Here is a 15,321-nt window from a genome sequence, read left to right as displayed (position 1 = left end):
AATTTTGCTACTTCTGCATTACCACATTTCCAGTTTGCAACAGAATTTCATATACCTCAAACTGTTGCCAGTAAACTGGACAACCCTGTCAGCAAACTGGTGGTTCATCCTCATGCTTTTCTTCTGGGCTGCTCAAGTCCACAGCTCCTCAAGTCCCTTCAGCCTTCCTTTTCCTCCCTGCCCACACTACGGGCTCCCACCCATCCCCGACCCTAACCCTGCCAACACAAGGACGGGGAGGGGGCAGCAGCGTCTCAGACCACAGAGGTGGAGGCATTTTCTTTCACATACAAAGAGCCGTAGTCACATCCCTGGATGACAACAGACTGTGTATGACATGAGGGAAACTGAGGGCGAGCACAGCACTTCAGTCAAGCCCTCTGGAAAACAGGGCAGCACCAAAGCATGGTGAATTTTGCAGACACAAAGAGGAACAAAAGCCCTGAACACCGAAGTCTTTGCAGTGACAAAGCAGCAGCCCCTGGAAGCAACATGAGTCTGTCCGGCCCTGGTACTCCTCTCACACTCCTGGTCACATGCAGGGACCCAGCTTGGTGAGGGTCAGACTGTCACAGCCATTCGTGGCCCTTCTGCTGGTGGGAGCAGAGCAGCTAGCTGAAAGCTGTAAGGAATTCCCCAAACGTATCTCATGGGGGACAGAAAATCACTGCAAGTGACAAAACCTCACATGCCTGAGACCTCACCAAGCCCCAGCAGAACTGAGTAACCTCCCCCTGGCACAGTGCAGCACCTCAGCAGGCAGCTGTCCGTGTCCCATGACTTGGAGCGTGGCAGCCCCTCACCACAACTTGGGCAGCCTCCATCCCACTGACCAGCTGCCCCGGGACAGCTGCCAGCACGGTGTGCTTTGTGCACCCTTCCATCTGTGCAGCCTTGTGTGGGGTCACCAGTGGGTGAGCTGGGCAGGTCCCTCACGCACAGGGTTTGCAGCAGGACCCCTCTGCCCTACACGCCCACAGTGCGGGGGCTCTGGAACTCACCGTCACAGGCAACTGCCTCTCTGAGGTGCTCAGCGACTCATTGACGGAGCAGTGGATGACTTTGTCTGAAACAATCTGGATCTCACATGAGATCAGGCCGATTTTCACCTGGTACTCATTGCTCTCCAGGCCCAGGCTGTCAGGCTCTTTCTAAAGACAGAAATAGAATCAGGATGTCAGGCTGCAGAGCAGCAGCTGGAATTGCAACTGATCTTCCTGCTTTATTTTCCATATTCCCCGCTGTTTTGCAGACCTGGGAAGACTCTCTCTCACCAAGGACATTTTTCCAGCACTCCACAGGAAAGCCAGAACCAGGCCATTCCCCATTTTCCTGTTTCCCATTCCTCACTCAGCATAGGCCAATGGGATGAGCAAGCCCCTCATGGAACCTGGAAAAATCTGCTTTTGATCTGGCCTGCTGTGCACTGAAGATAAAGATGTAAGCACCCACCTGGGAGGGGGAAGGATGTACAACAGAGGGGACAGCCAGGGGATGCGCCTGTGGAGCCTGAGAAAGGGGGAGCACATTTCTGGAGCACGTTGCAAGCAGGGAGGATATCCTGCAGTGAACAATGGCCTTTGAATTACTATTGCTCATCGTCCAGGCCACTCAACTGCTGCACCCTGACTTCCTTGTGAGCTGAGCTGAATTCAGTAATCAAAACAGAAGAATGCATGATCTGTTTCTGCAGGAATAAACACCTATTGTCAGGCTCGTCTGCAGCACCTGCCTTGTTTCAGGCCAGTGCATGGTCATTCTTTTTCACACATCCAGTATTTCATTTAGTCTCATGCTATGACATTCTCCCAGGCAGCTCTGTCTCAGAGGGCATCCTCAGGCCAGGCTGCATCTCCTGGGACAGAGACACACAGGAGCAGCATGCTGAGCCTGAAGCACGTGCTCCTGCCTCTCCAGTCCCCAGCTACCCACTTCTCTCTCCTCTCCCTGTGGACGGTCACTGCACTGGTACTCAGGACTGTGGAGCTGCCCATGGGGGAGCAGGCAGCACCCCGAGAGAAGCAGAGCTGTAACAGCCACTCTCTTACATGTATGACCAGAGTTAAGGGCTCGCCGGGATGGTGCTTGATCCACTTCTCCTTCTTGGCTGTGGAGAACTGGGGGTCAGCATAGTACTCCAGGCTGAACTTGCTGAAGTGCAGGGCCTCCTCAGGGTACATCTCCTCATCCAGAGCTGGGCGGTCATCTGTGTAGAGACGCCCATTGAGGTAGAAGTCGACGGGGGCAGGCTTGCTCCCCACAGTGATGTTGGAGGCAGCTGGAGAGGGGCAGGTGATCGTGGTGTCAGTGTGAACCCTACAGCACTGCAAGCAGGAGAGCACAAGAACATCAGAACCCAGCACCGCGAGCACTCTCAGCCCATCCTGAGGCTTGGGCTGAGGCCTCAGCTGCACAGCCCAGCCATCCTCTGGCAGTGGACACACAGCCCCACTCTGTCACCAGGTCACACCCAGCCAGGACACCCACCGTGTGTTCTCTGCCGATGCCACGGACAGCCATGGACACGTTCTGGACCAGCTCAAAGCCTCTTCCTTCCAGGGTGATGATCCTGCCCCCACTTTGAGGAGAAGGGAAGAAAGAGAGGGTGACTGCAGAGGACAGTGCAGCAGCAGGGTGTGATGGTGTGCTGTCTCCCTCCTGTCCTCATCTCTTTTCCCAGAGATGTTTCCCAGCTGCTTGAGCAGAAAATGTGACCCAACAGCCAAAGTCTTTTTCCTGCTTACAGTAAGGATCCACACTGCTACCATGGTATCAGGGAAGGAAGGAAGGAGGAGCAGATGCTGTGGTGGAAAGCGGGAGGGCCTCTTCCAGCAGCAGGAGACATCCCCTGCCCCTACCCATGACTCTGCCCCGTCCCTGCCACTCAGAGACCTGCAGAGAACTGTGAGGCTTGAAGAGGGGAAAGTCCCTTAGAGGCTGACAGGGATCCTGCATCTCCTACGAACTTCTGATTTAGATCAGAATGTGAAAGTTGTTGTGTTTTGTACCTGCTGGGGGGAAAATGTGACCCATGGGCCTCTCACTGTGCAGTCAACTAACAACATGAACGAGCAGCACTGATGTGCACAAGGCAGAGCAAGGGCTGGAGAACCCTTCCCCCATATCATATTTGACCTGGTTAGAGTATTTGCCAGGGAACAGTCAGGACTCACAAATCCTATTATGTGAAGAGCACTCCAGGCACAGTGACTTTGGCCGTAAGGCCTCAAGGTTCTCTGAAGCCTGCGGGTATCACAGGTGGTTATGATCCAAGTTTCTAACTAGGAGCCTGTCACATCTGCAGACTAGCTTACAATTTCTGGTTTGGTTTAAATTTTGTTTATACGAATTATTATTTTATCAATATGGTAACAGAAATTGGTTCCAGCTAAATTTTTACACAAGTTATTGACACCCTCATGGTCAACAGCCCAGCAGCATGGCGAGCAGTCAGACTGCATAAGCCACCACACAGACTGCAGAAGTCACAGTCCCTGCACTCTGAAATTTGGGAACTGCTGTAAGTGCTAAGGAAGCAGACTAAGGTGATGGAGAAATATGCCAGTGGTTTCCCTTGTGACTACAAGCAGGGACATTCTTCCCCGTCTCTTTTTAGACAGCACTCTCGACACTCAGCAGTTGGGAGCCTGCAAGGGGCTGAGCCTCGATGAGTCATGACTCTGCCTTTCCACTAACATTCCCACAGCCTGCGGCCTTGGCGCTGTGCTTGGGAATGCCGAGAGGCGGCTTTGTTCCAAGGATCAGAGCACCAGAGCCTGCTCGTGCTCGCCCCTGGGTGTGCTGCTTCCACCAAGGTCCTGCCGGCACAGCTGCTGGCGTCCCAGATTTCCTGGTCAGCCCTGGATTTTCCAGGCTTCACAGCTGAGGAGGGTGGGATTTCACTATGATATCCAAAGGAACAGAAGCCTGAGTGCTCCACAGAGAGACGTGAAATTAAAAGCAACACATTTTAAAAATTAAATACTGTGACCTCGGAGAAGGCTGAAATCCAAAAGTACAAATCTCATCTTATCCTCCTACAGTTTTACTGCCAAGAAAAATCCTCAGGGTCTCATTAAGCTCCCACCTGAAACCCACCGGGTATGCACGGTACAGGTACTAAGGCTGACATTTTTCCACTCCTAAATGCATCAAAACAAGCTATGGACAGTCCTGGTGTGTGAGACCTCCTCTACTCCCGTGCTGGGGTGCCCTGGAGCACCCTGAGAGCAAGCTCAGTGCCCTCTGTACCCATCTGCAAGGTAATGTGTCCAGTTCCAGGGTTGGAAAGCCTTTCTCCCAGCAGGACCCTCTCCCACCAGCCTGGAACTGACCCTCTCTTTCACAGGCTGTCTTGGCTGGGGCAGGATCTCACCTGATTTGGCTCTTTTTGGGGTTGATGTCTGATATAACCGGGTTCTTCTCATACTTGAAAGTGATGTTGAGGCTGACACAAGACTTGTTCTCAAACTGCACGCAGACTGGCACAGCCGTGGTGAGCTCGGCGGCGGGCATGGTGCAGGTGATGGTGCTGTCGGTGCGGCTGCGCGGGAAGAGGCAGGTGAGCTGTGGCACAGGCAGTGGCTGGAGCCCGGCACTGTGGGCTTGGGCAACCCCTCGGCAGCCAGGCAGGTGGCAGCCACAGGGGAGAAGAAGCTTGCAGTTACATGCCAACTGCCTGTTACACTTGGCCTGCTAATGAGCAGTTCCCAGCACACATCATCCCAGCTGCCAGACCAGTTTCTCTACAGCCACAGGGAAAGGGCAGGCAGGGGAATGCTCTGCCAGCATGGAGTGGTGCCCCCCACCAAAACACCTGCCCTGCTTGACCACCTGGAGGCCAATACCATCCTTCCTAATGCTTTGTCTCTTGTCACTAGCCCAGCCCCAGCCCCAGCCCCCAGCCCTGCTCTCACCTGAGGTCAGTGCACTGCTTGGAGGAGTTGATGAGGACACGGAGCTCCGAGCCGACATCCAGCCTGCTGCCTCTGATGGTCACTCTGGTTCCTCCAGCCTTCGGGCCATTCGAGGGAGCTATGGACTGCACCAGGGGAAGCTAAAAACAAAGGGGAAATCTGTTTTCTAGCCTAGTAAATCCCCAGCTGGATACTCCACACCACACATGGGAATTGATTCAGAACATGTAAGTATCCAGCACTGTGAGGCTCAAACAGCAGCACAGCAAAGCTTTCACTGGCAGGGTTTCAGAACTAGAGGAGAGGTACAAGCACTAAGGAGTGAGACAATACAAAATCTCTGTGACTCTCTGTGGACTCTAAATTCTGGCTATAAATGAGACATGAGGCCAAACAGAAGCCCAGGACCCATCAGCCCCTTCAGTTTTCCAGCAGGGGGGTCCAGAGCCAGCAACAGCTCAAGGTCCATTACGAAAGGAAATTTCTCATTCATTCCCTCTCCCATCACCTCTGCCCTTCCAGATCCATGTCCTCCTAAATGCAAGGAAAATGTTAAAGCCCCACCGGATGATGGCTTTGAGATTGGTGAAAAAAGACACCTGGGTCTATATAATTGAGTACCAAACCCCTGCTTAAGGAAGCTTAAAATCTGCATCTCTTGAGGCGATGACAGGAACTAAAGGGGAAGTTACTTTGCCTCTCACCATTTGCAGCAGAAATTAGCGTGTATGTTATCTGTGTTTGCAGCCCCTGGAAATCTTCCTGAGATTCATGAGCTGGAGGCTTTGATAACTCACGTGGCACTGAGCCCTTGTGTCTGCTCACAGGCACCCCAGGAGAGGCTGCTGGCAACGTCCCTGCTCCATTTGAGCAGGACAGCCAGGGCAGAACAAATAATGATCTCAAGACCCTTCCATAGGGCAGTGGTAACTCCCTCTCAGACAGCACATGCCCTGAGGCAGGAGGCCCGTGGGGGCTGGTCCTGCTCACCCCTAGGCCATCTCTCAGAGCACTCGTATGGGCCTGCGGAGTGCAGGCTGAACCTGCTGCTAATGCCTTGCCTGGCAGTCCTCACTACACAAACCCAGGTATTAACAGCTACCCTTGCCCTTGTCCTACATTCAGATGGCTTCATTCCTCTGTAGTCATTTTCATTGTTGTTTCTGACCGTCACCCACTTCCATAGGATCCATTTTGTATTTCTCTGGGTGTCTGTAGGGAGCTGTCTCCTGCCCTTGGCCCTTAACCCACGCATTGACAAGTGCAGCTACAACAGGAGAGAGGATTGTTCCTGTTCCCCAAAGCCCTCCAGCTCTTCCCCTCAGCCAGAGCCAGTGGCTGCTGCTCTCGGTGCACTGCCAGCGCCAATTGCCTCCATCGCAGCTTTGGCAAATCCAGCTCACCCACAGCCTGCTATAATGTTCTGAAGGGGCCTCTCCCCACTCCTCAGCACAATTACAGCTGAATCCTAATGGGGACTATGAAACACGTACCACAGAAACAATATTTGTTATGTCACAAGGGACTTTCTTTGGAAGGGCAGCTCTGAAAGTCTTTTAAACTTTTCCAGGCAAATTGTATCTGTAACCAAGCTCAGATCTCACCAAGACCAGCCTTGCATGGTGTAGGCTACTCCAGCTGCATGCCATTGATATGAGAGGAGAACCAAGAAAACTTGAGTGTTGCTTGGTCTGCAAATGGTGCAGAAGCAACCTTTTTGAAAAGTTGTAAAGCAACTTTTGGTGTGACACACCCCAGGAATGCATCATGCAGTGTCCCTCCCCACGACACATGTGCACAAGGCAGGGCACTTCCTCATCTCTGCTCCAAGCTCTGCTGAGACACACAGACTGAGAGACAGACAGACAGACAGGCAGCTTTCTGCTGTGCCACCTGACCAGGAATGGTTCCCCTCCCACTCCGGGGGGCACTGCCTGCTTCCCAAGCTTGCCCAGGAGCTGCCAGCACAGGGCTGCCACGGACCCAGGATGAGGTCAGGGACTGGCTTTGTTCTGTGCTGGTGATTCCACAGGTGTTTCCTGAAAGGCTTTTCCTCACATGCCAAGAGCTGGCGAAGGAGCTGCCTGGCCCTTTCCCACGCCACGTGCCCCTCTCCCCTCTGTCAGGCAGACAGTATTCGGCAGCGGGGATGTGCCGGCTGAGCACACACGTCCTGAGAAACCCCCAGATCCCGGGGCTGTCACTGGGTTGTACCCCCGTGACACCTCAATCCACTCCAGACTGCTGGATCTCCTGCTGAGACTGACCTGGCCATCTCCTTGCCAGTCTCTCCCTGTGCACTGCCAGGCCTGGCTCTGCCAGGTGCTGGGAAGTGCCGTGCCTGTGCCAGCTGCATGCTGTGTAACCCGTAACCCTCCCTGAACTAAACACTCAACCTCTCATTGGCTAAGGGGTGGGAATCACACTCTTAAATTCTTCACAATGACCACCAGGAATCAAACGTTGTTTCCTGGGGTGTCGAGTCTCCTCCCAGGCCAACAGCTTGCACCATGGGCTGTCCTGCCCCAGCTGAAGCTGGAGCAGAGGCACAAAGGCTCACAGCACTCTGCATGCCTTGGCACCCACCCGCTGGGGCTGCACAGGAGTAATGTCCAGCCAGGGACAAGGGTTGTGTAGGGAAGAGAAGAAATGCATGGATTTCTCTCAGGTTTGTAGAGATGAAAGCTGTCTTTGTGAGACGGCACAGCACAAAGCTATAAAGGGCTTTTCTTTGAACAATGACAGAGGGTTAGCTCCAGTCTAATCCCTACACATTACTTCATGCAAAAACTAACACAATCTCTGCAGCAAAAATATCAGTTCTAAATAATGTGAATTCATGGAATGTAACTTACACCTCACAAAGGGACTTCACAAATCTCAAAAAATCTCACAGGTTGTAACAGCACTTTAGCAAAAGAGGCAGAAGAAAACTGAGCTCCTTTTATAGCAGGAGAAACGTTAATCGAGCGGGGACAAGACACACCCCTGCAGAAGCTGAGCCTGGGAGCACGGCTGTGCCACCGACACCCTGCTGAGATCCTGCCAGATCCCGCTCAGGTAACCACAGGTGAGGAGACACCGCAGTGGCTCCTTGAGGACCCCGATATGTTCAGTTGTAGATCCCGTTTCCCAGCCAGCTAGGGAAGGTGGGTGGAGCTGCAGGCTCACTCTAAAGGGTGCAGGAATCACCAAAGAAACACTCAGGAGATGGCTACTCACCACATAGGAGTATCGCTCCCTGGACCTCCCTTCCCGGCTCACATTAACTGTTACCACATCTGAAAACGTCTCCTGAGCCTCTCCGGTCTGGCACACGATCCTGTGGATGGATGAGGTGGTTGGCAGCAGTGCCTGGCAGCAGGGATGGGGATGGGCAGGCACAGGCAGGGGACATGCAGGGGACAGGGCCCTCCTCCCCAGCTCACATCTCAGAGACGATGTATCTGTCGGGCAGAGGGGTGCAGTGCACGCTGCCCACCCACACGGCGGCGAGGACGTCGCTGAAGCGGCGGCCCAGGTTCCTCCCACGGATGGTCAGCAGCGTGCCCCCCTCCAGCGGCCCACGCAGCGGCTCGATCTGCAGCACCAAGGGACAGGGCATGAAGTCAGAGGATCACAGAATCCTACAATGGTTTGGGTTGGAAGAGACCTCAAAGATCATCTAGCCCCATCCTCCCTGCCATGGGCAGGCACACCTTCCCCTAGACTAGGTTTGGGGAGAACCACCATGAGCTTCTGGCCTTCATCCCTGAGCCGGTCCCTGTGCCCACACCCCACTTGAGCCCCATGAAGCAGAGATAATCACTCCTCACACTCCTGCTCCCCTAGCAGGCCTGCCACCACTCTCCCCTTGCTGTAGCTTGGCAAAGGAGAATCCACCACACTTATGTGCTCAGTTTGGCACTGGGGTTTAGTCAAGGATCACTCCAGCTGCAAACACATCTAGGGTGAAATATCCTTCCTTCCACGCCCCTGCTTTTGAATCCATCTCCTACAGCACTGGTTTCACCTGGCAGCTGCTGTCTGCAGTGCTGTGAGGGGATGGGGTGCTGGCCATAACAACATTTCAGCACTGCAAGGGGACAGGGTGTGACACTGTGCCAGCATTAAGAGGGCACCGCCGGACAGACTGACTGCACTGACTTCAGCAGGTGAAACAAACCCCTTCCAGCAAAAATGGTTCTTTTCCCTTTGCACAGGCAGCGGCACACAGAGCCAGTGCTACACTCCTGGTGGCACCAGCTGGCCAAGGCTGGTGGGGACCCACCACCAGGCTCAGTGCCCCCTTCACTGGCTGAGCTGCCCCTCTCCAGAGGGCTCTGTGAGGGCTCATCTGCTCGCATGACACAGGAGGGTTTGGATTTACCAGCCACTATTTGCTAAGGAAATAGCGACAGCCAGTGACGCTCTGCAACCTGAACTGTGGTTTCCTTCCATTATTTTCTGGGGAGTGCTGATAACATTTGATAAGTATGGGGAAGGACAGACTCGGGGGAGCACCTCTCCCCCACAGTGATGAGAGGGAAGTGGCAGCAATGAGGATCCCGCAGCCCCTCTGTGCAGTGTTACAGCACCTGGATCACCACATGCCTCCCTAAGAGCAGAAATCTCATATCCTTGCCAATTCTGATGCTCACATCCTTGCCAGTTCTGATGTTTTGTGTCTCCAGCTTCTCTTTTTCTAGGGACCCCATTTTAAGATCTGGTCTATGTATTTTCTTTGCTAGCTGTCAGGGATCAATTTGTTGGCTCCCACCATACCTCTAACCAGAGTCCCAGATCCAAAGGCCTCCAATAAACATTAATTTAACTACAATTTAAGTAAAATACATTTCAAAATGCATGATGCCCAAAGGTCCCTCTGCCACTCTTAAATCACAGCAGAACTGCAGTTTACATGTGCCTGGAGACAGGGCTCACAATCACATTTTAGTCATGCTCCATTAAATGCTTTCCTGATAAGGATCCTTCAACCAACCCTACATATCCTTCTTGCTTTTAGCAACTCTAGGAACTCTGGGGCATTTGAATTGTGCTGCTGTTATGTTTCCTACTAACACAATGAAGACTGAATCCTGTCACTAGCAAGATGTCCTTGGCACTAGGCGACTCAACAGCATAGAAAGTCAGTGAATAATTCAGTGCTGGTCTTGACCCTGTCCTGTGCCAGGGACAATGCCTGGATCCTCTTCTGTCCCAGCTGGGACAGGGTGGCTGGTCCCACCCCTCAGCACCACACCCCACCCCACCCTACCCCACCCTACCCCACGCCACCCCACCCCACCTCACCCCACGCCGTATTGCCTTTGGGTCTTACCTTCCTAATCTCAGGAGCTGGGCAGACGTCGGAGACCTGGGGGGGCTCGGTGTGCAGCCTGCAGCTGGAGCTGCTCTCGCTCCAGAGACAGCGGTGCCCCACGTCCTCCCTCCCCAGGCACTGGGAGCAGTCGGCACTGCCGGTCCCACAGTTGTACACCTCCACTGAGCCACCAGAGACAACAGAAAATGTGAGCTCCCGGCCTGCGGCTTTCACAACTTTGCTTAGCCTGAGGCAGTCAAACACCCACCCCCGCTCCCACCACCCCCGGTTACATTAATCCCAGCAACATCTGAAATCCAGTGGATGAGCAGAGCACTTGGCTGCCATCCTGCAGATTTCCCAGAAGGCCTCAGTGCTTGTTCTCACTGCAACATAATTTAGTGCTTTCTTTTCCTTTTTATTCCCCTTGAAAAACAAACAACACCCAAACTCGAATCTTTTTGTCAATTCATGCTACACATTTCCAACTCTCAGCATCCACACGGGAAGCTCCTTGGCAAAGCTGGCTCCCTCCTGCCAGCAAAGCAATCACATTGCTTCCACACTGACAAAAATGGAGTGATTCGTACTCTGTACAGTGTTTACAGTTCTCTTCCCTCCCCCTGTGACCATGGGTCCCTTTCATTGACTTCTCCCTTCAGATCTGCTCAGCTCAGCTTCCACATCTTTTTCCTACACCGCCTTCACCTCTCCATTAGCTGGTGCCCCGGGTTACATTTCCTCTCTAGCCTAAAGACTTCTGCCACTGGAGTGTGGGTATCCGCTGAGATAACAGCCAGAAATGCTCAAGAAGTGTGGCTTTCACACCCTTTTCCCCAGAGGAGACCTTGCAGGAGAACATAAAACACAGAAATAGTCACATTTGGCACTTCTGCTCACGGGAGCATCTCAAGGCACTTCATGAACAACTAACGACTCCCTCAGCGTCAACACTCTGCCGTGCTGTGCTAACAAAACTCAGCTACCAGCACCAACATCCTGCCTGTGCCATGCTAAAGTAACGTCACCAGTGCCAAGGGGCTCTCCTATTCTCCACAAAAAAAAAGCTTAGTCCACCACGTCTGCAGTCCCCTCACGGAGTTACACTGGGTGGTTTTCCACCCAATAGCAGAGCTTCTATTCCTTCAGTGGACTATCAAAACAATAAAAGCTAATAAATACTGAAATAATAAACACCAATATCAGCAATTTCATTAAAGACGCTATAAAAAATTCCCACATTTATAACTGGCCTGGCAGATCTCTGTCCCTGATGCAAGGCAGCCTCTCTATCGTGACTCACACCAGCCTGAATAAGGCAAGGAGCCAGAGCAGCCTAAGAGTCCCACAGGAACTCCAAATATTCTGGTCAATTCAGACGGATGAAAACATGGTCTGTGTAAGCGAGCTCCTTCTTTGCGCAGGAGAAGGGGGAATTCCAACATGCTCTTTCTGCTGTGGTTCCTGCTCCCAGCATCACCCACATAGAGAACTGAGTCTCCTGCATATCCAAAACCCCAATCTCCCACCCCAGTCTTCAGGATTACTGCTGTATTATGGACACTATCTTCTTTCTGCAGGGAAGCCACGTGTCATGCCTGCCCATGTTAGTATTTCCAGGTATTTTCACTGTGCAAGACAATCCTCCTTCATACACAGGGATTTACCACAGGGAAACCTTTTTATCCTGGTCAGTGGGTGTTGGTGCTCGTATCTCTCTCCCTGTCACAGCCATTCTCCAAAGGAAGCCTCCCTTCAGGCTCTCCTACTCCTCTGCACCTTGGGTAAATCAGCTCCTTCTGCCACAACTGCTGACACTGTCGAGAGGTGAAAGAGCCTGGGAATACTGCCTCCTGGGAATACTGCCTCCTGGGAATACTGCCTCCTGGGAATACTGCCTCCTGGGAATACTGCCTCCAAGCAGAGCCCACGACAAGGGGCTCATCCTGCCTGGGCACCTCGTATGAGCACACTCTGAGTCTGACTGCCCGCCTGCCTCAGCCTGCTCACACAGCAAGGGCTTTTTTGCAAATCCGAGCATTCTTCCCAGAGATCAGGCCAGGGATGGAATGTGTTTAGAGATTTTATTGTTTCTCAACGCAGAAGGCAAAAAGAACACTCAATTTTCACAGCATGTGGAACCTTGATGCCACACTTCTGTGAGAGCTAAGGGAAGAGCCCCGCCCCAACTCTTTTCTCCTCTGGGAGGAATTCCTCCCTGGCCCTGGGGGCACCCCACATCCCTGCTGTGACCAAGAGCTGCCTGCACTCACAGATGGGGTTTGACCTTCTCCGACTGTAACCAGGATGTCGTAGGTGCCTGTCTGGGCTCTGGGCTCACATTCACAGGGAGCAACTCGGGGTAAGTATGCTTTTTGCACGTGCCTGAGAGAAGGAACTGAGCTGTGCCCGGCAGAGCCATGGTCTCTACCCTTTACCCATAAACTCTGCCCGGGTTTGAGAGTCATTCAAGCTGACCAGATGAGAGAAGTATAAACATATTTTCAACTCAGACCTGTCATCATCTCCGGACTGTCAATAAATCTGTCTGGTCTGTCCTTCAGCTGGAGGTTCACTGGGAAGTGATGGCTTTTTTCTGATGTGTGGAGCTGCACACAAAAAACAAGTGAAAACTTAGGAAATTTAGTAAAATAGAAGGTCCCATACCCACACTACATGGATGAACCTTCCTTGTGAGGCTTCTCTGACCACTGCGTCCCCAGACACGAGGGTCTCATCTATAGTAGAAGGAGCAGGATGGCTGTTTTGTTTTAATCATTTTGCTGAGGTCCCAGTGAAGGGCACCAGGACACAGCACACGCCACAGTGAGAGCAGAGCCCTGGTTTGCTGCTATTTTTAGCAGAAACGGACAGGAAAATTAACAGCCTGGCCTGTCTGTACATTCTCAGTGCTGGGCTGCAATACAGGTGACGTGATGGGAAAGTGCTCCTCTCCAGCTTCCACTTGCAATATTCCCACTGGTGGAAGCCCAAACGTTTGCTGTCTTTTGGAGGTGCAATCTGCCCTCTGACAACCACACACAGTTCTCTAGTGAGCAGCACAGCATTTTCTGAGGCCAATTCCTCATTCAAAATAAAAGCTACAGAAATAGCAACCCTGAAAGGTGGCCAAATTTTTTGCCTGAACTGAACTCTTCCCATCTAGAAAGGTAAACAAGCAGCTCCTTCCCAAGTCCCAGGGGAGCAGAGGTCAAAGCCACTGCAGATCCCCACGGAGCTGGGAACGCAACACCCGTGATGCAGGAGTGCCCTGCCAGCATTGGTGCACACAGAGAGCCTCTTGCTGGAGGGGTGAACCCAGGAGGGAGGTAAGAAGGCAAGCAGCGTCCCACTGCTGAATTGGAGGCTGGCAGTGAGACCCTCCCTGCCCTTGGACCTGGCCCTCACCATGGGGGAAGCAGGGCTGGCAGCCTCACCCCCTGACTCACCAGCACACGTACACACTCCACAGCAGAGGAGTTCACCCACCGGGCTTCAAATGTCCTGTCTGTCCCAAAATGGCACTCCAGAGCTGTCTCCTGGGAGAGGGAAGACAAGGGCAGAACAGCTGCAGCAAATGTTTTGTGCAGTTCTCCACCTGTCAGCTGATAAGGCAGGCATTGCGTCCCACCTTTGTTCTGCTGTCGGTACCTAAACTGTGTCCAAGTCAAACAGGAGATCGGAACCCAACACAAAACGCGTGGACTAGGAGCTGCACCTGGCCCAGGGCACACAGAGAGACCAGGAGCTGTGCCTGGCTGGGGTCTTGAAACCCTGACAGCAGGGTACTGGGGTTCCTCGTGGCTGGGGGTCTTTGGAGCTCATGCTGCAGTGCAGATCAAGAGCCACCATTGTCCCAAGCCACCTTGTAAACCAGCACAAACCAGCCCATGATTTGGGCTCAAAGTCACCTTCCTCCTCCTCCCAACAACTACACAGAGCAAATCTCTAATTCAAATGAGGACCCAGCCAGAAGCACGTTTCAAAGACAGATTTCTGCGCTGTTTTCCTGATAACACAAGAATGATATCCTGCCCCAAGTGACTGCTGTACCCCCATCCTGCAGGAAAAAATCCTGTCTCCAAGAAGGTTGATGCTCCACCACTACTGAGGTCTAACTACCCTTTGAAACTGGCAGATCTGATAAAAGACATGAAAGAAGGCACCAGACTCCAGGCAGGGAGCTGCTGGCTCAGCGAACACATGGGCAGAATCTCGTTCAGTGCATCGCCTGCACCCAGGCAGCTCTGGCTCTGCATCTGCGGGCTGCCCATACCCCTGGACTCGTGCCCCTGCCAGGGAGTGCCTATGTTGCAGAAAAGCCACATGTCTCCAAAGCTCCCAGCTCCAGCAGCACTCATGAGCTCCTGGGGAGATGGAAGGAGAAGGAATCCCAGCTGGCATTCCAGGACAGGGAGCAGAAGGAAGCCAGAGTGCCAGAGCCCCTCCAGCTGCCGAGGTGCTGTGGCCCCTTTCCTGCTGACTCCATTTCCTATGGGTTCCATGCAGTATTGCTTCCTCCTCAGCCACCTCCAGCATCCAGAGAGGAAAAAGGATTTCTGGCCCCATTTTGCTGATTGTGGAAGGCACATCCTCCTTCCCAGAGGACAAAGCTGTGCAGGAAAAGACCACCCCATCTTGGCAGGAGGGTCCGCTCTGCCCCCGCACCAAGGGCAGGAGGTGTGGTGGGAGCAGTGCCTCCACAGCCCTCAGTACCCTGGCACCCCAGAACAGCTCCACCAGTACTTCCAAAACTCTTCTCCCCTGCAGAACAAGAAGCTGCCTGGCTGCCCAGAGTGCTGGAATCATCTGCAGAGGCACAGCAAACCCAGCCCCATGGGCCCTGCTGAACTGACCCAAAATGACTCAGGGCGGCTTTCTACAAATACCAGTGCTTACTTAAGCATTTTCCCAGTACCCAGCCTCTCTGCCCCAAATTCCTCTGGTTCCTTCTGGTGTGCAGTGCATCTCAGAAGGCACCATTCAATATCCACTCCCCCTTTTTACCCTGTTACAATTTGCATGTCAGAAAATTTCAGAGAAAGGACTTTTTCATACCAAACAAGCTCTGCACTGACAACCCAAAGTTAAGTTAAACCATGC

General features: G+C 53.0%; 1 protein-coding gene across 1 annotated transcript in view; it reads right to left on the bottom strand.

Moving 5' to 3' along the window:
• Positions 1–15,321, bottom strand: part of PLXND1 (plexin D1) — a 72,144-nt gene that overhangs the window by 27,150 nt on the left and 29,673 nt on the right. Inside the window, exons 11-20 of the mRNA XM_017827039.1 lie at positions 13,668–13,757; positions 12,734–12,827; positions 10,237–10,400; positions 8,345–8,496; positions 8,139–8,238; positions 4,917–5,056; positions 4,376–4,543; positions 2,488–2,578; positions 2,049–2,324; positions 1,002–1,151 (exon numbers count right to left, since the gene is read on the bottom strand). Of these exons, the coding sequence (XP_017682528.1) occupies positions 1,002–1,151; positions 2,049–2,324; positions 2,488–2,578; positions 4,376–4,543; positions 4,917–5,056; positions 8,139–8,238; positions 8,345–8,496; positions 10,237–10,400; positions 12,734–12,827; positions 13,668–13,757 (1,425 nt within the window). The remainder of the gene's footprint in view (positions 1–1,001; positions 1,152–2,048; positions 2,325–2,487; positions 2,579–4,375; positions 4,544–4,916; positions 5,057–8,138; positions 8,239–8,344; positions 8,497–10,236; positions 10,401–12,733; positions 12,828–13,667; positions 13,758–15,321) is intronic.

Source organism: Lepidothrix coronata, unplaced genomic scaffold (genome assembly GCF_001604755.1).
Source record: "Lepidothrix coronata isolate B3197 unplaced genomic scaffold, Lepidothrix_coronata-1.0 Scaffold134, whole genome shotgun sequence".
Classification (NCBI taxonomy): Eukaryota; Metazoa; Chordata; class Aves; order Passeriformes; family Pipridae; genus Lepidothrix; species Lepidothrix coronata.
This window is presented reverse-complemented; position numbering and strand designations above follow the sequence as displayed.